At 42.5% G+C, this 17,065-nt stretch overlaps 1 protein-coding gene across 1 annotated transcript in view; it reads right to left on the bottom strand.

Moving 5' to 3' along the window:
* The window catches only part of LOC111812275 (doublecortin domain-containing protein 2-like), a 128,626-nt gene that overhangs the window by 37,888 nt on the left and 73,673 nt on the right, over window positions 1-17,065 (bottom strand). Inside the window, exon 4 of the mRNA XM_023699989.1 lies at window positions 3,730-3,830. Coding sequence (XP_023555757.1) covers window positions 3,730-3,830 — 101 coding nt within the window. The remainder of the gene's footprint in view (window positions 1-3,729; window positions 3,831-17,065) is intronic.

Raw genomic sequence — 17,065 nt, 5'->3', positions numbered from 1 at the left:
GTCCGCATCTTGTACAGCAATTAACCACTAAGAAGAATGTATGCAGTGTGTTAATTATTGAAACTGTCCTACTGATTTGATTTGAAACTGTCTCATTGCTATTTGTTTAACAATAAAATTATGGCAAAAAAAATTAAATTTAAGGGCTGGGGAGATAGCCCAGTGGTCTAAGTGCCTGCCTGGCAAGTGCAAGGACCCAAGTTCAATCGTCGGTACTTCACACCATGCCAACCCTGAAACCGGGCATGGGCAAGCAAGCCTGTAATCCCAGCACTGAGGAGTCTGAGACAGGAGAAACACTACGAGTCTGAGAGGAGCTTGTAACAATTAAATAAATAAATAATTAATAAGTAAAGAATTTTGAAAAATTAAATTTAAAGTAAATAAGAAAATAGTATATAACAAACTCTGTTTAACAACAAAAAAACAAAATTTCTGGTCTCCAACAATCTTCATGGTGTCTGCAGCAGTACTGGAATATCAGCACTTGTACCCTTGACCACATTTTCCACAAGGCAGTGAGAAAGATTAGGTTGATAAGCACAGTGTTTTGCATGTCAGAAAAAAAAAAAAAAAAAACTGTATACTTCAGGAACCCAAATCTTTTTCTTTTAATATTTTTATTATGGACAAATACACTTAACACAAAATTTACTGTCCTAATCAGCCTTTGTTGTAATTCAATAATCAATACTTCAGCATGAGTAGTAAATCTACCCAACCTTTGTACTGAAACAGTATCTTTGGGGCAATATTGTTGATCATTGGTCATGTTAATGGTTATATTGTCCAGCTTACTGAACAACAAACCAATCTGACCTTCGTCCCCAAATAGGATTTCCTGATCTCATCACTATTGACACTTGGGGCTGGGTAATTTTCTTTTCAGGATGATCATGTATGCTATAATATAATGAACAGTGTCCTTGGTCACCACCCACTAGTGCTCCCCAGTAAGACAACTATCTCCGTGGAGACAAAATCTCCTCTAGGTGAGACTGATTATTCCAGACAAATCCTACCTCTGACCACCAAAGCCATTCCACTCTATAAACATCCTTGAAAAGACAATAGGAGACAAAGGTGGGCAGTGAGTGTTCCACCCTCAAGAGCAAGGGACAGCAGCAGCCCGTGGAAGACAGCCCAGCAGGCACCGCAGTGCCCACTTAGAGATTGCATCTGTTTTCAGCAGTGGGTCCACTACTCAGCCAATTTGTGCATAAACACACACACACACACACACACACACACACACACACACACACATGCCCTTGTTCCTGGTCCTTTCACTAAAATCACAATGTACAGAGACCATTAGGATGATAGGAAAGTAGCCCATGGAAGTAACTAGCTAATATCAGGAGAGAATGTTCCTGTAAATAGTATAATAGTTGAACCAAGTGGCACACAAGGACTTACATTTCCTTCCCTGAATTTTATTTTTTTCATTTAATTATGTCCCCCCTGTTTTGAAGTTATATAGCCCTGCACTCTCCAGTCCCATTTCCCCTATTTAGTGAAACAAATTGGGCAAGATAATTCACTTCTATGATAGATAGATAGATGATAGATAGATAGATAGATAGATAGATAGATAGATAGATAGATATGCTACTAAGACCTATCTGACACAGTTATCACCACACTCATATGAAATGATGCCTGGTGCAGTGCCCAGCACTCAGGAGGCATTTGGTAAACCCTATCTATTATTTAATGCCCACCACCCATGGGCCAGTCCCCAGGGGTGGTTTTACAATCTTGGAGCCAATGAGATGTATGCTGGTTTTTTTCACACTCTCACTTACTTTTCACAATACTTATAGCAGCTTGAAAGGCACAGAAAGCAAGGGTCACTGGAGCCTAGAAAGAACAGCTCTGAAACGTGACCATCTAAGCACCATGCCAGGGAGATAGCTCAGTAGAGTAAGCGCCTTCCCAGAAAGACTGGGTCCTGAGTTCAATCCCCGGTACCACCCAAAAAAAAAAAAAAAATCATTCAGTCTAAGCACCTTGTACCACCAATGGAAGCTGGCCATCCCAGCCCTGAGCCCAATAGAGCCAAGGAAGGAAGGAACTCAGGCTTTTGCTACCAGTCTCTTTTGCATGCTTGCAATAAGCTCTCACCTGTAAGAATCACGCTCTGCGCGCACACATACACACACACACACACACACACACACACACACACACACACACACACATCCAAGGCTTATCAGAGAGCAGTTCACCCTGCAACCCTCAGTCCTTGTAAGCAGCAAGTTTATAACTGAACAAATACTGCTCACAGATTTTACAAACTGTTTACTACGTGATTAGCAGATAGATTTCTCTTATACTAATACTACTAGGATTCCCTCTTGATATTTTTACTTTGGAATATAAATTAGTCTTATTTTTTATAGCCCTTAATTGTTGTATACACTTGATGATTTTCCTTCTTTGTCTTAAAACGTAATATTCAATTACAACTTCACGGACGACTTAAAATTCTGTTTTCTCCCAGGAAAAATACCTAATAACTAGAGTTTATGAAAAACTATTAGTTATAGCAAATCCTACAAAATAAATTGGATATTTTAAATCTGTGGTTTTTAGCACAGTAGGTTTTTCACCAGGAAGGCAATGCTTACAGAAGATACCTGAGGAGCAATCAAGCAGCCAGCGCCCTGCTACCCTGCTAAGAAAAATTCAACTGAGAACATCTACAAAATTTGTTGGGTTGTGAAATTTGCTTTTAGAAAAGGAAATACCATATAATGGCCAGAGGACGACTGGCAATTCTTAGTGACTTCTCCAATTCCCCTGAGTCTAAAACTGTCACTTCCGCCACCTCACCTAAGTTCCAATCCCCCACCTACAACCGTAAGAAAGCTCATTCAACTGTGGTAAAAAAGCAGAAATGAGTTATTGCATGCATCATTAAACCAGAATAAGCGCTTCTTAATTTCTTCTACAAATATATATGTGATACATAAATATAAACACAAACACATATACCTGCTCCTAAAAGTGCAAAGTTCCTGTTGGCCATGGCAGTACACGCCTGTAAGCCCAGCACTCTGGGGTGGGGGGTGTGAGGCATGAGGATTGCAAATATGTGTCCAGCCCAGGCTTAGTGATTTAGTGAAATTTAGAGAGATCTTGTCTCAAAATAAAACATAAAAAGAGCTGGGGATATAGTTCAGTGAGAGAGCTCTAAGTCCAACCCTACTATTGAAAAAAAGAAAGAAATTATACTGTTTCACTGTCCTAAGAAAGAAAATCAATACACATATAGCAAATATTTGAGTTGCATTTATACAAGCAATTCTTGTGTGAAAAACAAATTCCAACAACAATTTCAACTACCCTAAAGGAGAGACTAGGACAGCATTTTTTAAATGCTTTTCTAGGCAGAGGACATATTTTTCTAGATAAACACCTAAACCAAGTCTCCCTTTTGTAGCAACTTTCTCCTCTGCATCACATTTAACTCCATCCGATCTTGCTCTTCCAAGCAGTTTGTTAAAGACAGGCCATCTTTTGCATTTAAAAATGAGGCGCCGTTCCAGTGACCATTCTTTGCAATGCTATGAAGAACTGCAGGGTGTTGTAGTATGTGTTTAAGGTCATTCAGTGGCCCCCGCACCTTAAAGGGCTCATCAGCATGTAGCAGGCAGCACAAAACTGGAAAGGCAACTAGTAGTCATCGGTTTTCACACGTGTGTTCAGTGGCATGGAGATTACCTGGTCGACTGGAACCTCAACCTGAGTCTCTTCATCTTCCTGGACTTCTGCTGCCCCCCGCATCTCAGACCTCTCTGCTCCAGCTTTGAAAATGCCTTCATCTAGTATTGGAGACAAACACACAGTGAGAAATGGAGATCCAATTGTGACATCATGTGGCTGCATCATGCAACTACAGCAGAAGACACCTGGCCACCCTTTCCGTAGTAATTAAGTCCCCTTACGGCGGCGATAGGATTTTCGTAGTCTCCAGCCCCCAGTTTGTTTATATTTTCACTGAGAAAATGTTTGGGGGGATGGTGGGGAACAAGGCTGACTCCATACAGTGGATTCTGGGTGGAGCCCTGCTCACTCTTGGCTATAAAATTAACATCATGCCCTGTTCAGGGGCTAAGATGGGAATTTTACAACCAGGGTCTTAATACTCAGTTCCTAGGCACAGACTAACAAAGACACATGCGACTTTAAAATACTACTTTCAGAAATGTTCCCTTCCCAAGAGGATGCCACACATCCAACATAATGTATTGCAATAGTTTCACATATTCAGAATGGCGTAAAAAAAAATGTTTATTTCAAAAGAATCATGGAGCTGACTTTCCACATCACCCCAAAAAAATCAATCTCATTTATTTTGCAAATTTTAGAAGATTTTCACAACCTGTGACTTCAAATCCTTAGCTATAAGATATAAACTAAACGTCAAAGACTTAAGGTTAAGCCCCTTCAACTTGCCTTCCTTTGGAAAGTGATACTCACTGCTTTCCATATTTGAAGTAGTTTTAATGTCTTCCCTCAGCCTCTTTCCAGGCCAAGTAATCAGAGAATTGCAGGACCGTTTGTCAGCCCATCTGTCTGCTTGTCTCAAGACAGGCTTAACACTTACGCCATCCTCATAAATGCTTTCTTTGTCCACTTTTTAAAGCTCTCTAGAGATGGGGATTTTACTCATTCCCCACTAATACATTAAGTATTTAATTATCTCTCCAGTCTACAAGGTTTGTTTTTATCTCTTGTCTTGAAGTCCCCTCGATGTCCATACTGAAAGCATGTTTCCCAGAGCACAATTATGTAGTGCACTTCACACAATGCTCCATATTACTGCCATTAAGAAATCACCCCTTATGGGGGGCTGGGGAGATGGCTCAGTGGAATAAGTGCTTCCCTTGCAAACACAAGGGCCTGAGTTCAATCCCTGGTTCCACCAAAAAAAAAAAAAAAAAAAAAAAAAGAAATCACCCCTTATTAAATGCAAAATGTTTGAAGATGGGTAGGGGAACAACACATGAGGCGCAACGTGAGCCAGGTGATAAGAGCCTGAGATATGGATGAGCAGCGCAGTGCTTCCAAGCTGCTGGTGGTCCGATGAGATAAAGACAAACACACCACCAACACCAAGGTGTGCCCAGTGAGGGCTGGAAGGAGAAAGGGGTATTGCAAGGCATCATGGGAGCTAAGATGAAGCATCCAGGTAAGGAAGGAAGGAAGGGAGAAGGAGAGGGAGAGAGGGAAGGATAGGAGAGTGGGAGGGAAGAATGTGGGCATGTTTGACATTCATTTCTGTGATTACCTTAGAAGCCAACCACTGCTGTCAGACACTCACCTGAGAGTTCTACAGTTAGGACTTGCACACAATGACGGTGGATGGATGTTTGTGTCCAAATGCTGGGCTTGATTACACAGGGGAACCTACCGATATCCCAGAACCCATTCCTAATGCTCACATTCCACCAAGTGTTTGACTAGGACTGAGCATCGCTATGAACAGTTTGCGGATGTGTTTTTGGAACAGGCCTTCCACCAGAAAAGAACACACCAATAATAACAAATAAAATGAAACTGAGAGGACACTGGAATGGGAATTGTCAGCCATGTGGACATGAATGGCAAGGACACAAATCAGCAAAGCTTGGGCTTGTGTCCAGCACTAATACAGCACTAATACAGAACACAAAGATACAAAAGCACTTGTCCTCGCATGGCAGAGGGCCTTGTTATTCAGTGAGCCAAGCTGCTGGGGTGGCTCAGTGGGCAGCGCCAGGCCAGGGACACAGCGAGCCTCAGGGTAGCAGGACCTCAGGGCAGACCCAGGAGCCAAATGGGAGAGGCACTCTAGAGTTCCCAGGTAGGAAGAGAAAGCCTAGCCTGCTTTCACATTCACTAGCACTCCCGTGTTAAGTCGAGGAGGTAATGTATGTAGAGAAAAATATTATTAGAAATTATTTACACAAATGTATTTTAGAAATCTTAGAAGACAAAGGAAATGAAAACCTTTCTGGTCACATGACACAGAGATGGCTGTCACTGATATTTTAAACCCTGTGTCTCTGCTTTCTCTCTCTCTTCAAGCCCTCATATAAAACTGAGATTTTATTGTACATACAATTTATAAGTCATGTTTCTGCTTCAAACTCATATAATGAGTATTTCCTGTGCCATTAAATGTTCCTTGGAGATAATAAAATGTGGTGGTGCCATGTGCTAGCCTCATGAACAGAAAATACTGAACAAAGAAAGCAGAATTTTCTAAATGAATAGGGGGTGCAGGGGAGCCATCTAGGCCTCCTGGGTCCTGGTCACCGTGGGAGGGTTCACAGCCTGGCTGCTTCTCTTGGCGCAGACTCAGCCAGTCGTTCCTTCCTCTCCTGAAACTCTGTCTTCCCCAAGTAACTACAGCACACTGTACACAGAGTCCTCCACAGACATTTGTTGCAGTGCAAGAGCAAAGGTAGGCCCCATTCTACGTCCTGGTCCCGCCAGCCACCTGACCCTCACGCAGAGCCCAAGGCTCTGCTTGGCCAGCCTGGCCTGCTCCTGCAGGACCATTCAGCCTCACCCTGCAGCTCCTCCACCTCGTGCTACTGCCCTGGATGCCCCTGTTCAGCTGGCCACAGCCCAAGCACACATCGCTGCACGCTGCTTTTGCTTGTGCTCCAGTTCCTGCACCCTCTGTCTCCCATGGCAGCCTCTGGAGGCCTCATCGCTGGTCAGAGCCACACAGTGTCCCTCTCTCCACCACAGTGACCCCATACCCAGGAAGAATCAGTAACTTCCATCTTCTCCATTCACATTCCCTAGCTCTCATGCTTTGCTTATTCATAGATCAAGGTTTTAAAAAATAAGTCAATAACTAGAATTGAACCCAAGGTCTTCCCACTCTGCTACATTCCCAAAAAAAAAAAAAAAAAATTATTTTTTTTTTTGGTCTTGCTAAGTTGCTAAGTTGCTAAACTTCCCTGGGCCAGGTGACCCTCCTGCCTCAGCCTCTCAGAATGCTGGGATGATAGGAGCGCACCCCACACTTGGGAAGCGCACTTCATTTTATCCATTTCTTGTGCCAGTTCCACTCACCAGTTCTGGTCACCAGTTCCTCAAACTGCATCAGGCTCAGACAAGACCACAGCTACAACTTCTTATCTGTGCTTGGTCTTAGACTCATTGCGTCTTGAGAAAATGTTTGTTAAACCAAACCAAGCGTGAGATAAGCATCAAGCATCTGGCACTGCCTGGGAGGTTTATTTGCAAGAGAATTTGCCTGTGCATAGGCTTCATCCGTGGCTAGTACTGATGGGCCAATACGAATGCTCCCAAGGAACTCAGCCCATAAATTGAAAACCTCAAATCACTTAACACACAAGAATTGCCAGCAAATCCAAACTACAGGAAAGGATTTGGATGATGCAATCAGTGCCCTTCTGTGGATGCTGTCATGAGATACAAGTGGAGATGCGCTCTGCGGATGAAGTCAAAGAAACAACATTGAACATTAAAGATAGCTGCATGCAAGGGTAGATTCTTATAAGAAGTTTGTACAAGTATCACATTTTTTTGCAAAGAGCAATAGCACTCAAACTCTGTAAAATCTTGACATTTTCCTTTTATTACTACCACCAATTTAAATGCATACAGATGGGTGTTTAGGTCATCATAGAAATTATGATATGCAATGTTGTGTAGTTACTGCTGCCCCAGCATCAGGCATCCTAACCACACCTCCTCCTGGGTCCAAATGTTCAGATATCAGCGAGACACAGAAATAGTCTAGCATCACTCAGGATATGAACAGAAGCAGCGGCTTAGCTCAGTCCATGCCAACATCAGAGGTAAGCGACCCTCATCGCCAGACTGTCCATCGAAAACTCGTATGTGCCTGTAGTCATCTGCACACATTCAAGATTTCTTCAAAGTCTACTTTAATAAGTATTCCTACTATTAATGAAATTAGTTCCTACATATTAGGAGTTTCACACCCTCTAAAATCTATTATACACAAGGACAACTGCAAAATTCTTGTACATCATATAAAGCAGGGCTTCCTGTTACAGACAGGAAAGCTAGGTTCTTGGGTAAGGTTTTAACAGGATGACGCATCCTTTTGGAACATGCCCTCCTAGCACTGCACCTGGTGCCCATCTGTCTGCAGCTACTGTCCCCACCCTCGCCATCCCACTTTTTCCTGCTTTGCCTAACCCAGCTGTCTGCAGAAGCATCCAATAGGAACCATTTTCTCAAAATTATCAATGATCACCGTGATGATCATTTTTACATTCTCACTCACTTGATGCCTTAGTAACTCTCAGCACAAGTGATCTTCACTCTTCCCCTCCCTCCCTCCCTCGCTCCCTCCTTCTCTCCCTCTCCCCCTCTGTTGTTTCTTCTCCACTTCATTTTCTTGGTGTTGTCCTCAGCTTCCTCCAAGTCTCCTTGGCCAACCTATCTTGTTTCGCTCAACCTTTTAAGTGTCAGACCACGTAGAACTGCATCATGAGTCTACCATCTACACATTCTGCACAGAGTATCTCATTGGTCCATCATTTGGAAGCTACCAATAGGCCAGTAGTTCCTTGGTATATATCCTTACCCCCAAGATCTACTTAGATTCCCCAAGCACACGTATTCATCTAGTTGCTGAACATTGCTTCTCACCTTGGATATCTACTGGTCATCTTAGCCTAAGCATGCCTGAAACACCCTAAGCTGCCCCATCCCCCATGTTATGTTTCTCGTTCCAGGGAATGCTAATACTTCTCAATTACAAACTTTGAGAAATGCCTTTATTTCTCTCTTGCCTGCATTCTTTATCCATTCCATAATTTAGTTTTACCAGTTCAATCTTTCTAGAAATACTTTCCAGTGGAACTCTTGGAAATAGGAATATCTCACCTGGCATTTTCTTGTGTCATATGGCCCTGTGTCATATCTTTTCTTTAAATATATCCATAGTATAAGAGTTACTAGATACTGATGATGGCTACACCAGCCCTAAGCTGTTCATTTCCAGATTTACATGAGAAAATTAAACTTTTAACTGGTTTAAACTATAAAAAAATTTAAAATACAAATACCTCCTGTAGGGGATATCTAACTGGTGATCAACTTACTATGCCCAGCCGAATTAAACTAGCATAATACTGGGTGTGGGAGGTCCACCTGAGGATTGTTGCCTACAGTGTAAGAGGCAAAACAGGAGAAACTGCTAAAAAATGCTGTTAAGGATGCTGTGTGGAGGAGCTGTTGGAGCTATTGGAAGCTGCCAATTCTCTTGGACTGCTCTGCTGGAGGATCTTGTCATGCTGGCTTTCCTGATGAACTTTGGAGGAGCTCCATCATCTCCAAGTCCTCATCTTGAGCATCACTTTGTGGCTCCGGAAGGAAAGATGGTGCACTGCTCAGCCTCATGGAGAAGCTTGTCCCATTGGCTTTCCTGATGGGAACTCAGCTTTCCTCATCACTGGAGGAGCTAAGAACCTCACTGTTGCTGAGGATGGCTGTGGTACTTTTAGGGGAGCTCTGGTGCTCACCTTGAGCATCACTTCCTAGCTCCAGTTCAGATCCCTCAGCCTGCTAGCATAGATCCTTCATCCCACAGGCATAAACTTCCTAGCTTCCCCCACTGCCTTAGGCCTTTCCAGTGCATATCCATAATATAGGCCTGCATGAGACTTAATTGTGGGCTCTAGGTCTCAAGCTGGACTGGTAGGAGGCATTGTTATGAGCTCTAGGCCCTTAGCTATATTCTTTAGTATTTAGTGTGTGCATAAATTTCCTACACTTGTAGTATGTGAATCTCAGGTGATTCATTATAAAACACTATTATAAAATGTGTCCTGTACTATGTTGGTCTCCTTACAAAAATCCGAAACCATGACATATCCCAAATGTATTCACGTATTTCTGACTCTGCCCACCAACTTGGGCATCACTGTTGTCTGTGGGATAGGACATTAGAGAACAGCTTATAAAATAGTGTCCCTCTTCTTTCACTACTACTGTCCTGCACTCTACCATCCACACCACAGCCAAATGATTTAGCAGATAACAAAAGTGGTTTAATAGGGCTGGCAAGATAGCTCAGTAGACTAAGCACCTGCTTAGGCAAGTGCAGGGACTAGAATTCAATCCCCAGCACCACATGCCACACCAGCCCTGCCCCCAGGCACACTGAGGCACACCGAGACCAGGTGTGGTGGCACAAACCTATAAACCCAGCTCTGGGGAGACTGAAAACAGGAGGATCACTAAGAGTCCAAGCTGCATTGTGAGACACTGTACCAAGTACATCTTTTAAAAAGGTTTAATTTACTTTACAATTTAAAAATGGTCAGAGGTCATTCTATCACACAATGGAGCACAACTTCTTTACCATGGTCCATGGTCACAGAGATGAGGAGACAGGGCCCTCCTTGATCTCAGACTGCATTTCACATCGCTTCTTCCTTCCCCTTAAAGCCTCACTGCACTGACCTTCATTGGATTTGTGACAGGAAATTTATTTCTACCTTAGGGCTGTGTCCTTACCCACTCTGCCTGGGATGCCTTTCTGCCTTTTCCACATCAGACTACTCCCTGCCACTCTGATGCCAGAAAGCCCTCCTTGTTCCCATTGCAGGAGTCATTCAGGTTGCCATGTGTCAGCCCTGCGCCCTTCCCTCCTACTAGCTGGTTGGTGGGTTTGTTTGGTGAGTTGACCCTTGTCAGTATCAACCACTGCGCAGCTGCAGGAAAGCAAATGGCTCCTCCACATCATCCCCTGCCCTTCCTCCTCATGGAGCTCAGCACAGAGAGGACCCTGAAAGGCTGTGTTGGGAGAAGGAAGTGTGGGCTATCAGGAGAATTTGTGACATCCAGGTAGGATGTAAGAACCCAACAAATTAAAAATCGCCAGCCTGACCCATTAGCTCTTGTGTTTTTACAGGGACTTCTCCCAAATACAAGATTTGTATGGGGCAGGGGAAGAGAGAGATTTGAAGAGAAGACTGAGGTACAACCTTACAGAAATCAACAAGTTACATGTGGAAGGCAGCATAATAGACCCAAAGATGCCCACGTCCCAATCCTCAGGACCTGCCAATCTCTCCATTGCATGCAAAGAGGAGCTCAGGTTGCAGGAGGAATCAAGTGCTAACAAACTGATGCTGAGTCAGGGAGATAATTCTGGATTATCTGGATCAAATAGCAATAAGGTTCTTGTCAATGAAAGAGAGGAGGAGGAGAATCCAAGCTAGAGAGACAAGGTGTCAGAGAGAACTGAGAAGCCCTCACTGGCTTTGAAGAGGGAAGGTCCAGAAGCCAAGGAGAGCAGACTGCCTCTAGGAACTGGAAAGCACCAGAATGGTGACTCAGCCTTAGGGTCTCTACACAAAATACAGCCAAGAGACTTGATTTTAGCCCAGTGAGGTCCATTTTGGAATTCTGACCTCTATACCTATACTTGTGTTCTTCACAACCCAAATGTATGGTAATCTGTGTCAGTCATAATAGGGAACTAACACACTATATATCTAATATGCTGGTCTAGAGGGGAAAACAGACAGCAATGCCTCAGATCCTTCAGACTCCCACAGATGCATGCTGCCCAGAGCAGTCCGCTCAGACACCTGCACCTCCTGACAAGGGGAAATAGGAAAATCCTCCTCAGGATCTGCCTGGTATTTTCCATCCCTAACTCCTATCACTGCTCCTTCTCCCTCCTGACTAGGTATAACCCACCACCCCCAGATACCCAGATGTCTGCCAGAAGAAAGGAGATTAGGTATTTTCAGGCTTCTCCTGCTCTGAAACCTTTGCAATGAAAGCCAATTGCTAACAAACTAAAAAGCAAGGATGAATCTGATACACAATACTGTTCTTATTCAATTATTCCCCGAAGGCTCAAATGTAGTGCTTGGATGCAGACTGCATCCAAATTCTGCTCAAATCTTTTTTCTTTAAATCGTGAATAGACATTTTAGCATACATTACACAGTAAAGCAGTAGCAAGCACTCTAGGAAAAATAAAAATGCCCCTCAATTATTTTTCACTTAAGCCTTATGAATTGCCTTGCCCAGACAATGACAGCAGCATAGTGGAGGTACAGCAGCCAGAACACACCCGCGCCATGTGCACTAAGCATGAAAATGCTTCCTCTCCAGAAACAGGAAACTAATGCTTGTGTGTTTCAGCCTTCTTGCAGCTCCACGGCTGAAATCAAAGCATTTCCTAGTTAATGATCAATATTTAAAACCAACAGTCTTGCTTTCTCACCAGAACTAAGTCATTTGTAAATAGTATTATGTGTAACATTTTAATATATTTAGAGTTTGGAAACAATTTTGTGTTTAAAAACTGATTTTCAAGCGGTGTTTGAAAGCAATCAGGACAAGTAAGAAAAAATATACGATATCGTGATGACCAGTTCTAAAGACTTAATGGAAATCTAAGTTGTGTGCGTTGACACAATGGTAAGCCCAGCACTTTGGGAGGTGGAGGCAGGGACATCTCAAGTTTGAACCTAGCCTGGATAACTTAGTGGTTTAGCAAGACCTTGTCTCAAATGTTTTAAAAATAAAAAAGGGTTGAAGATGTAGGTCAGTAGGAAGGATCTAGGTTCAGTCCCAGTACCACAAGAGGAAGAGTGGGAGGAGAGGAAGGAAGGAAGAAGGAAAGGAGGGAGGGAGAAGATGGAGGGAGGGAGGGAACAGAGGGGGGAAAGGGGAAGGGAGCAGAGGGGAAGGGGAAGGGGAGGGGAGAGGAGGGGAGGGAGAAATTCTTCAGATATATATTAACCAGAAAGTTAAATACGACTACACATATTTTCCTCTAATGTACTACTAAGACTGCCTAATAAAAACATTAAATCAAACTTTCTTCATGTTAATTTTCAATGCTCTTTAAACTCAGTAGATTGCTAGGGAAAGTGGAGACTAAGGAGTTTATGGTTTTGAATACATAAAATGTGTTCCAAGAGGAAAACACATACATGTATTTACAAAGAAATATTCCTTCTGTGTCATATCGGTCAACAAAGGGAGAATTAAAATTAAAATCATCAAGAAGGTGGTCTAAACACTCTCATTAGTGTTATGTTAATGTACACAACATTCCTCTGTGAAATACATCAAGTTTCTCTACTTCTTTTCATTATAATGTTATCATTATAGCGTGTTACTGAAAATTAAAGCATTTCCAGAAATGCAACACAGAAAGAAACTGTGTTTACAAAGTTTAGTACAGGGTGAGATAGGGAGAAGAGTCACCTGGGAACCTTCTCATGTCCTACCTACAACCCAAATAGCAACCCCCCTCACATGCGGCTCCGAGGTAAGCTGCATGATCCCAGGGAAGACTACAAAGGCAAGGAAAGACAGCTGACAATCTATGGCTAATCTAGCCCAATAGTAAGATCCAAAATTTTTAAATCACTGATCTTCCCCCTATACTTCATTGTGCCCCATATACTCAAATAGAAATTTTTCCAAGGGTTGGTGCTTGAGTGCCTGCCTGGCAAGTGCAAGGACCCAAGTTTGATCCCCGGTAGAGCATGCCGTGCCAGCCCCAGAAGCCCGCCTGTAATCACAGCGCTGGGGAGGCTGAGGCAGGAGGACCACTATGGGTGTGTAGTGAGACCCTGTACCAAATAAATAAATAAGTTTTTTAAAATATTTTCTAAAAGAAAGTTTTCCAGAAACAAGAATATCACATCATATTTTTCTTTGCAATTTATGTTACATGAAAAATAGCTTCATCTGTACACTTATAGAGGTTGTTTTCACTGCATTTTGGTATATCTGTCTATTCCTTCACTTCTAATCCTGAATACTAAATGTCATCTGTTACAGAATTGATGTATAAATTTCACTATTAAATATTTGCACAGAATTGATTTTTAGCCACCATAACGATTTTATCTTCACTTTAAATGGATGTAGCAAAATATTCTAAGTGCAAATAGAAAGCAAAAGTAGGATGATTATCATTGATTTCCTCTGAATACAGGTAATTCTGTTCTTATCTCTACACTTAAGTTTGTTCTTTTTTGATAGAGGTGTTTTAGATTTTCACCAAAACCAAAAATATGCAGGGTATAATGATTAAAGTATACATTTATAATATATAATTTATGCCTGTTTATTTCATGACATGTATAAATTTTTATATAATTTCTAAAGTCTATATCAGATTGTGGAGCTGAGAATAAGGTACCTCGGAGTAAGTGTACCTAAAGCAACACATAAATATATCTTTACTTTTTCATTTCTAATCTTATAGTCCTAGTTCACTGTAAATTAGTATTAAATCATCAGATAAATGAATCATTCCTCTTGGTGCCCCAGTGACCAGAAATTACTAATAAGTGGCTTAGAATCTACAATTCTTGCTCTTCATTCTGGTTGGTCCAACTCCCTCCAAATGGCTGCATAGTCAAGTCTGTAAAAGAGACATACCCACACCACTCTGTTATCTAGAAAGTTTATCATGATAACAAAAAGTTACTTGTAGTTACCCTGGAACATATTTGCATGTAGCAGAAATGCAGATTTTAAACTTTTGTTCACTCATCCATTGGGGAAACATTTGCTGAGCCTTCTCAGACACAGGCACGTGCGGGGCACTCCCCATGGAAAGATGAGCAGGAACCTCAGGGTGCTCACTCTCTATGGAGGGCATGGAAAAAAATTAATCACCCAGAATGAGAAATGTAGTGTGTGCTACACAGGCTGAGAGAAAACAGAGATGTAGGAACAATGAGTGGGCAGGGGGAGGACAGTAGAAGGCTCCCGGGAGACAGAAGCTGACATGGAAAAGCCAAGAGAACAAGCCAGATGAAAGCATTCTGGACAGGCAGGTCAGCACTTGTAGAGGCCCAGAGACACCACACCTGTGTCCGAGGAACTCAGATAGGGCACCAGCTGCAGCAAGGGTAGAAGGTTGTGGTAAGGAGTTAGCATATTGTCTTATACGACTGAGCATTTGAACTTGACCATGAAGATGATGAACTGAGGGATCGTATTCAGGAAATGGGGTGCTCGGGACTGGAAGTATCCTGTAGTAGGGTGGCCTGGACAGACACTGGGAAGGATTCAGAGCTGCTATGTGTGGAGACAGAGAGTGGAAGGCACTACTCCTGGCTATGTGGGATGACAACACTGAGGAGGAGACGTCAAGGTAGAATGAGAAGACTAGGAACAAACACCTGGAATGTGGGGTGGACAGAAGACACATAAAGCTGTCGTGTCTGCCTCGATGTCCTGAATCAATTCAAAGCATTTGCCCTTTATTATCATTTTTAACTTTGGAGAAAAGTGAGAAGTCACACAGTACTAGATCCAGTAAATAAGATGGATGAGGATACACAGCATGTTTTCATGAGCCTGACCTTTTACTGGATGGCATTCAGCATTACCACCCACAGCATTGTTGATCAGACCTTGTAAAGACACCCAGGAAAGACTTCCAGAGCTGCTTCAGAAGACAGCAAGGACAATGGGGTAAGTGTGCTGAAGGAAGGCAGAGTATCTCGGTGCTTCATCCTCCGTACATCACAAGCCTGCCCTGATGGCCATCAGAGCTCAGCAACACAGTCCTCGTGGGCTCTCTGCCATTTTCCTGAGTGACTGAGGGGCTGCCTGCAAGCTGTGAGTTATGGCCACTGCTCGTCATTGCAAGGGATGGGAAAGCTGCAAATTCACAGTGCAAAAGATCAAACTTCAATATTTAAAGTACAATTTTTGCTGAATGCATAGCACTTTCACCACCCTGTAATGTGAAAATGCTTTACCTCAAACCACCATCACTCTGAGACGGTCTGTATTCTTTAGCACTCCCTATTACACAGAAATGTCTGGCAGAAATGTCCAGTTAAATGGTTGGAAATATAAGCCTGTTTGCTCGAATAAAATTCTAAAATAAGGATAAAGATGGGCTTCTCAGAATACAGACATTAGATAAAGAACTTCAGATGGTACAGAATATGACATTGAAGGGTAGGGCAAAATAGAAATTCACACAGATTAAAAAGAAATAGCAAAAGGTAAGGGGGAAAGAAAATGGGAGCTGTCACAGAAGTCACAGAAAAAGTGAAAATCAACAACAATGGTGTGACCAGTATTGAAATGCCTCCCAGCTTGGTCACCTTGATGCTGAGCTAAGAATAAAGTTAGTGCAGAGTGAAAAATCAGTTCACATTGGCATGTGGTGAAAAGACGAGGTGAGGGAGTAAAGATAGGTGTTACTATAGAACTATTTTTCAGAGTGACTGGCTGTGAAGTGCAGAAAAGAGCAGTCCTTTGCACCTTGCACAGAGGCCTGGGGCCCTCAGGAACCACGGAGGAGAGGACATGACAGCCCCTCTCTTCTGAATCCTGGCCTCCCGTGAGTCCCTCCAGAAATTAACACCATAAAGCTGTTGCTAGACCTGTGTCGCATGACACCCACACCTTATTGCAGGAACTCAAACAATTCCCATTTATGTGTGACCAAGTTACCAAACCAGTGTCTTTAAAATATAAATTTGATGGGAATTGTATTTCATGAGTACACCCAACACTCTTGCTACACAGACATTTATTGAAGTTGAAAATATAAATTTAATGGGAATTGTATTTCATGAGTACACCCAACATTCTTGCTATAAAGACATTTATTGAAGTTGAAATCTTAGCTAACAGGCAACTTAGTAATACACTTCCAGGATGGGGGCTCAAGGAGGCAAGACAGGGAAGAGAGAAATCTACAGTGTAGTACAGTATTCATCCAGGCTCCGAGGAGCTTCCCACCTCAACACTGGAAGAGTATTCTGCAGACATGATCGGTAACACTGCCTTCCAATGGAGAACTAGAAGTCCTCTGAGCTGCAGAAAACTACTAGGAATTCATGCAAAGGATCTTTTAAAAAATAAGAACTATTTTTAGAAAAGAAAACTAAAGAGAGCTGTTCTTATAATCCCAGTGCTTGGGAGGCTGAAAGCAGGAGGATCACTACGAGTCTGATCTGTGTAGTGAGACCCTGTAGACCTTGTAGACCTTGTACAAAACGCATTAAAAAAAGAAAACTAAATTTTCAACTTTACCTGCAGT

Source organism: Octodon degus, unplaced genomic scaffold (assembly GCF_000260255.1).
Source record: "Octodon degus isolate 3935 unplaced genomic scaffold, OctDeg1.0 scaffold00119, whole genome shotgun sequence".
Lineage (NCBI taxonomy): Eukaryota > Metazoa > Chordata > Mammalia > Rodentia > Octodontidae > Octodon > Octodon degus.
Note: the sequence above shows the minus strand (reverse complement) of the source record. Positions and strands in the feature narration are given on the sequence as shown.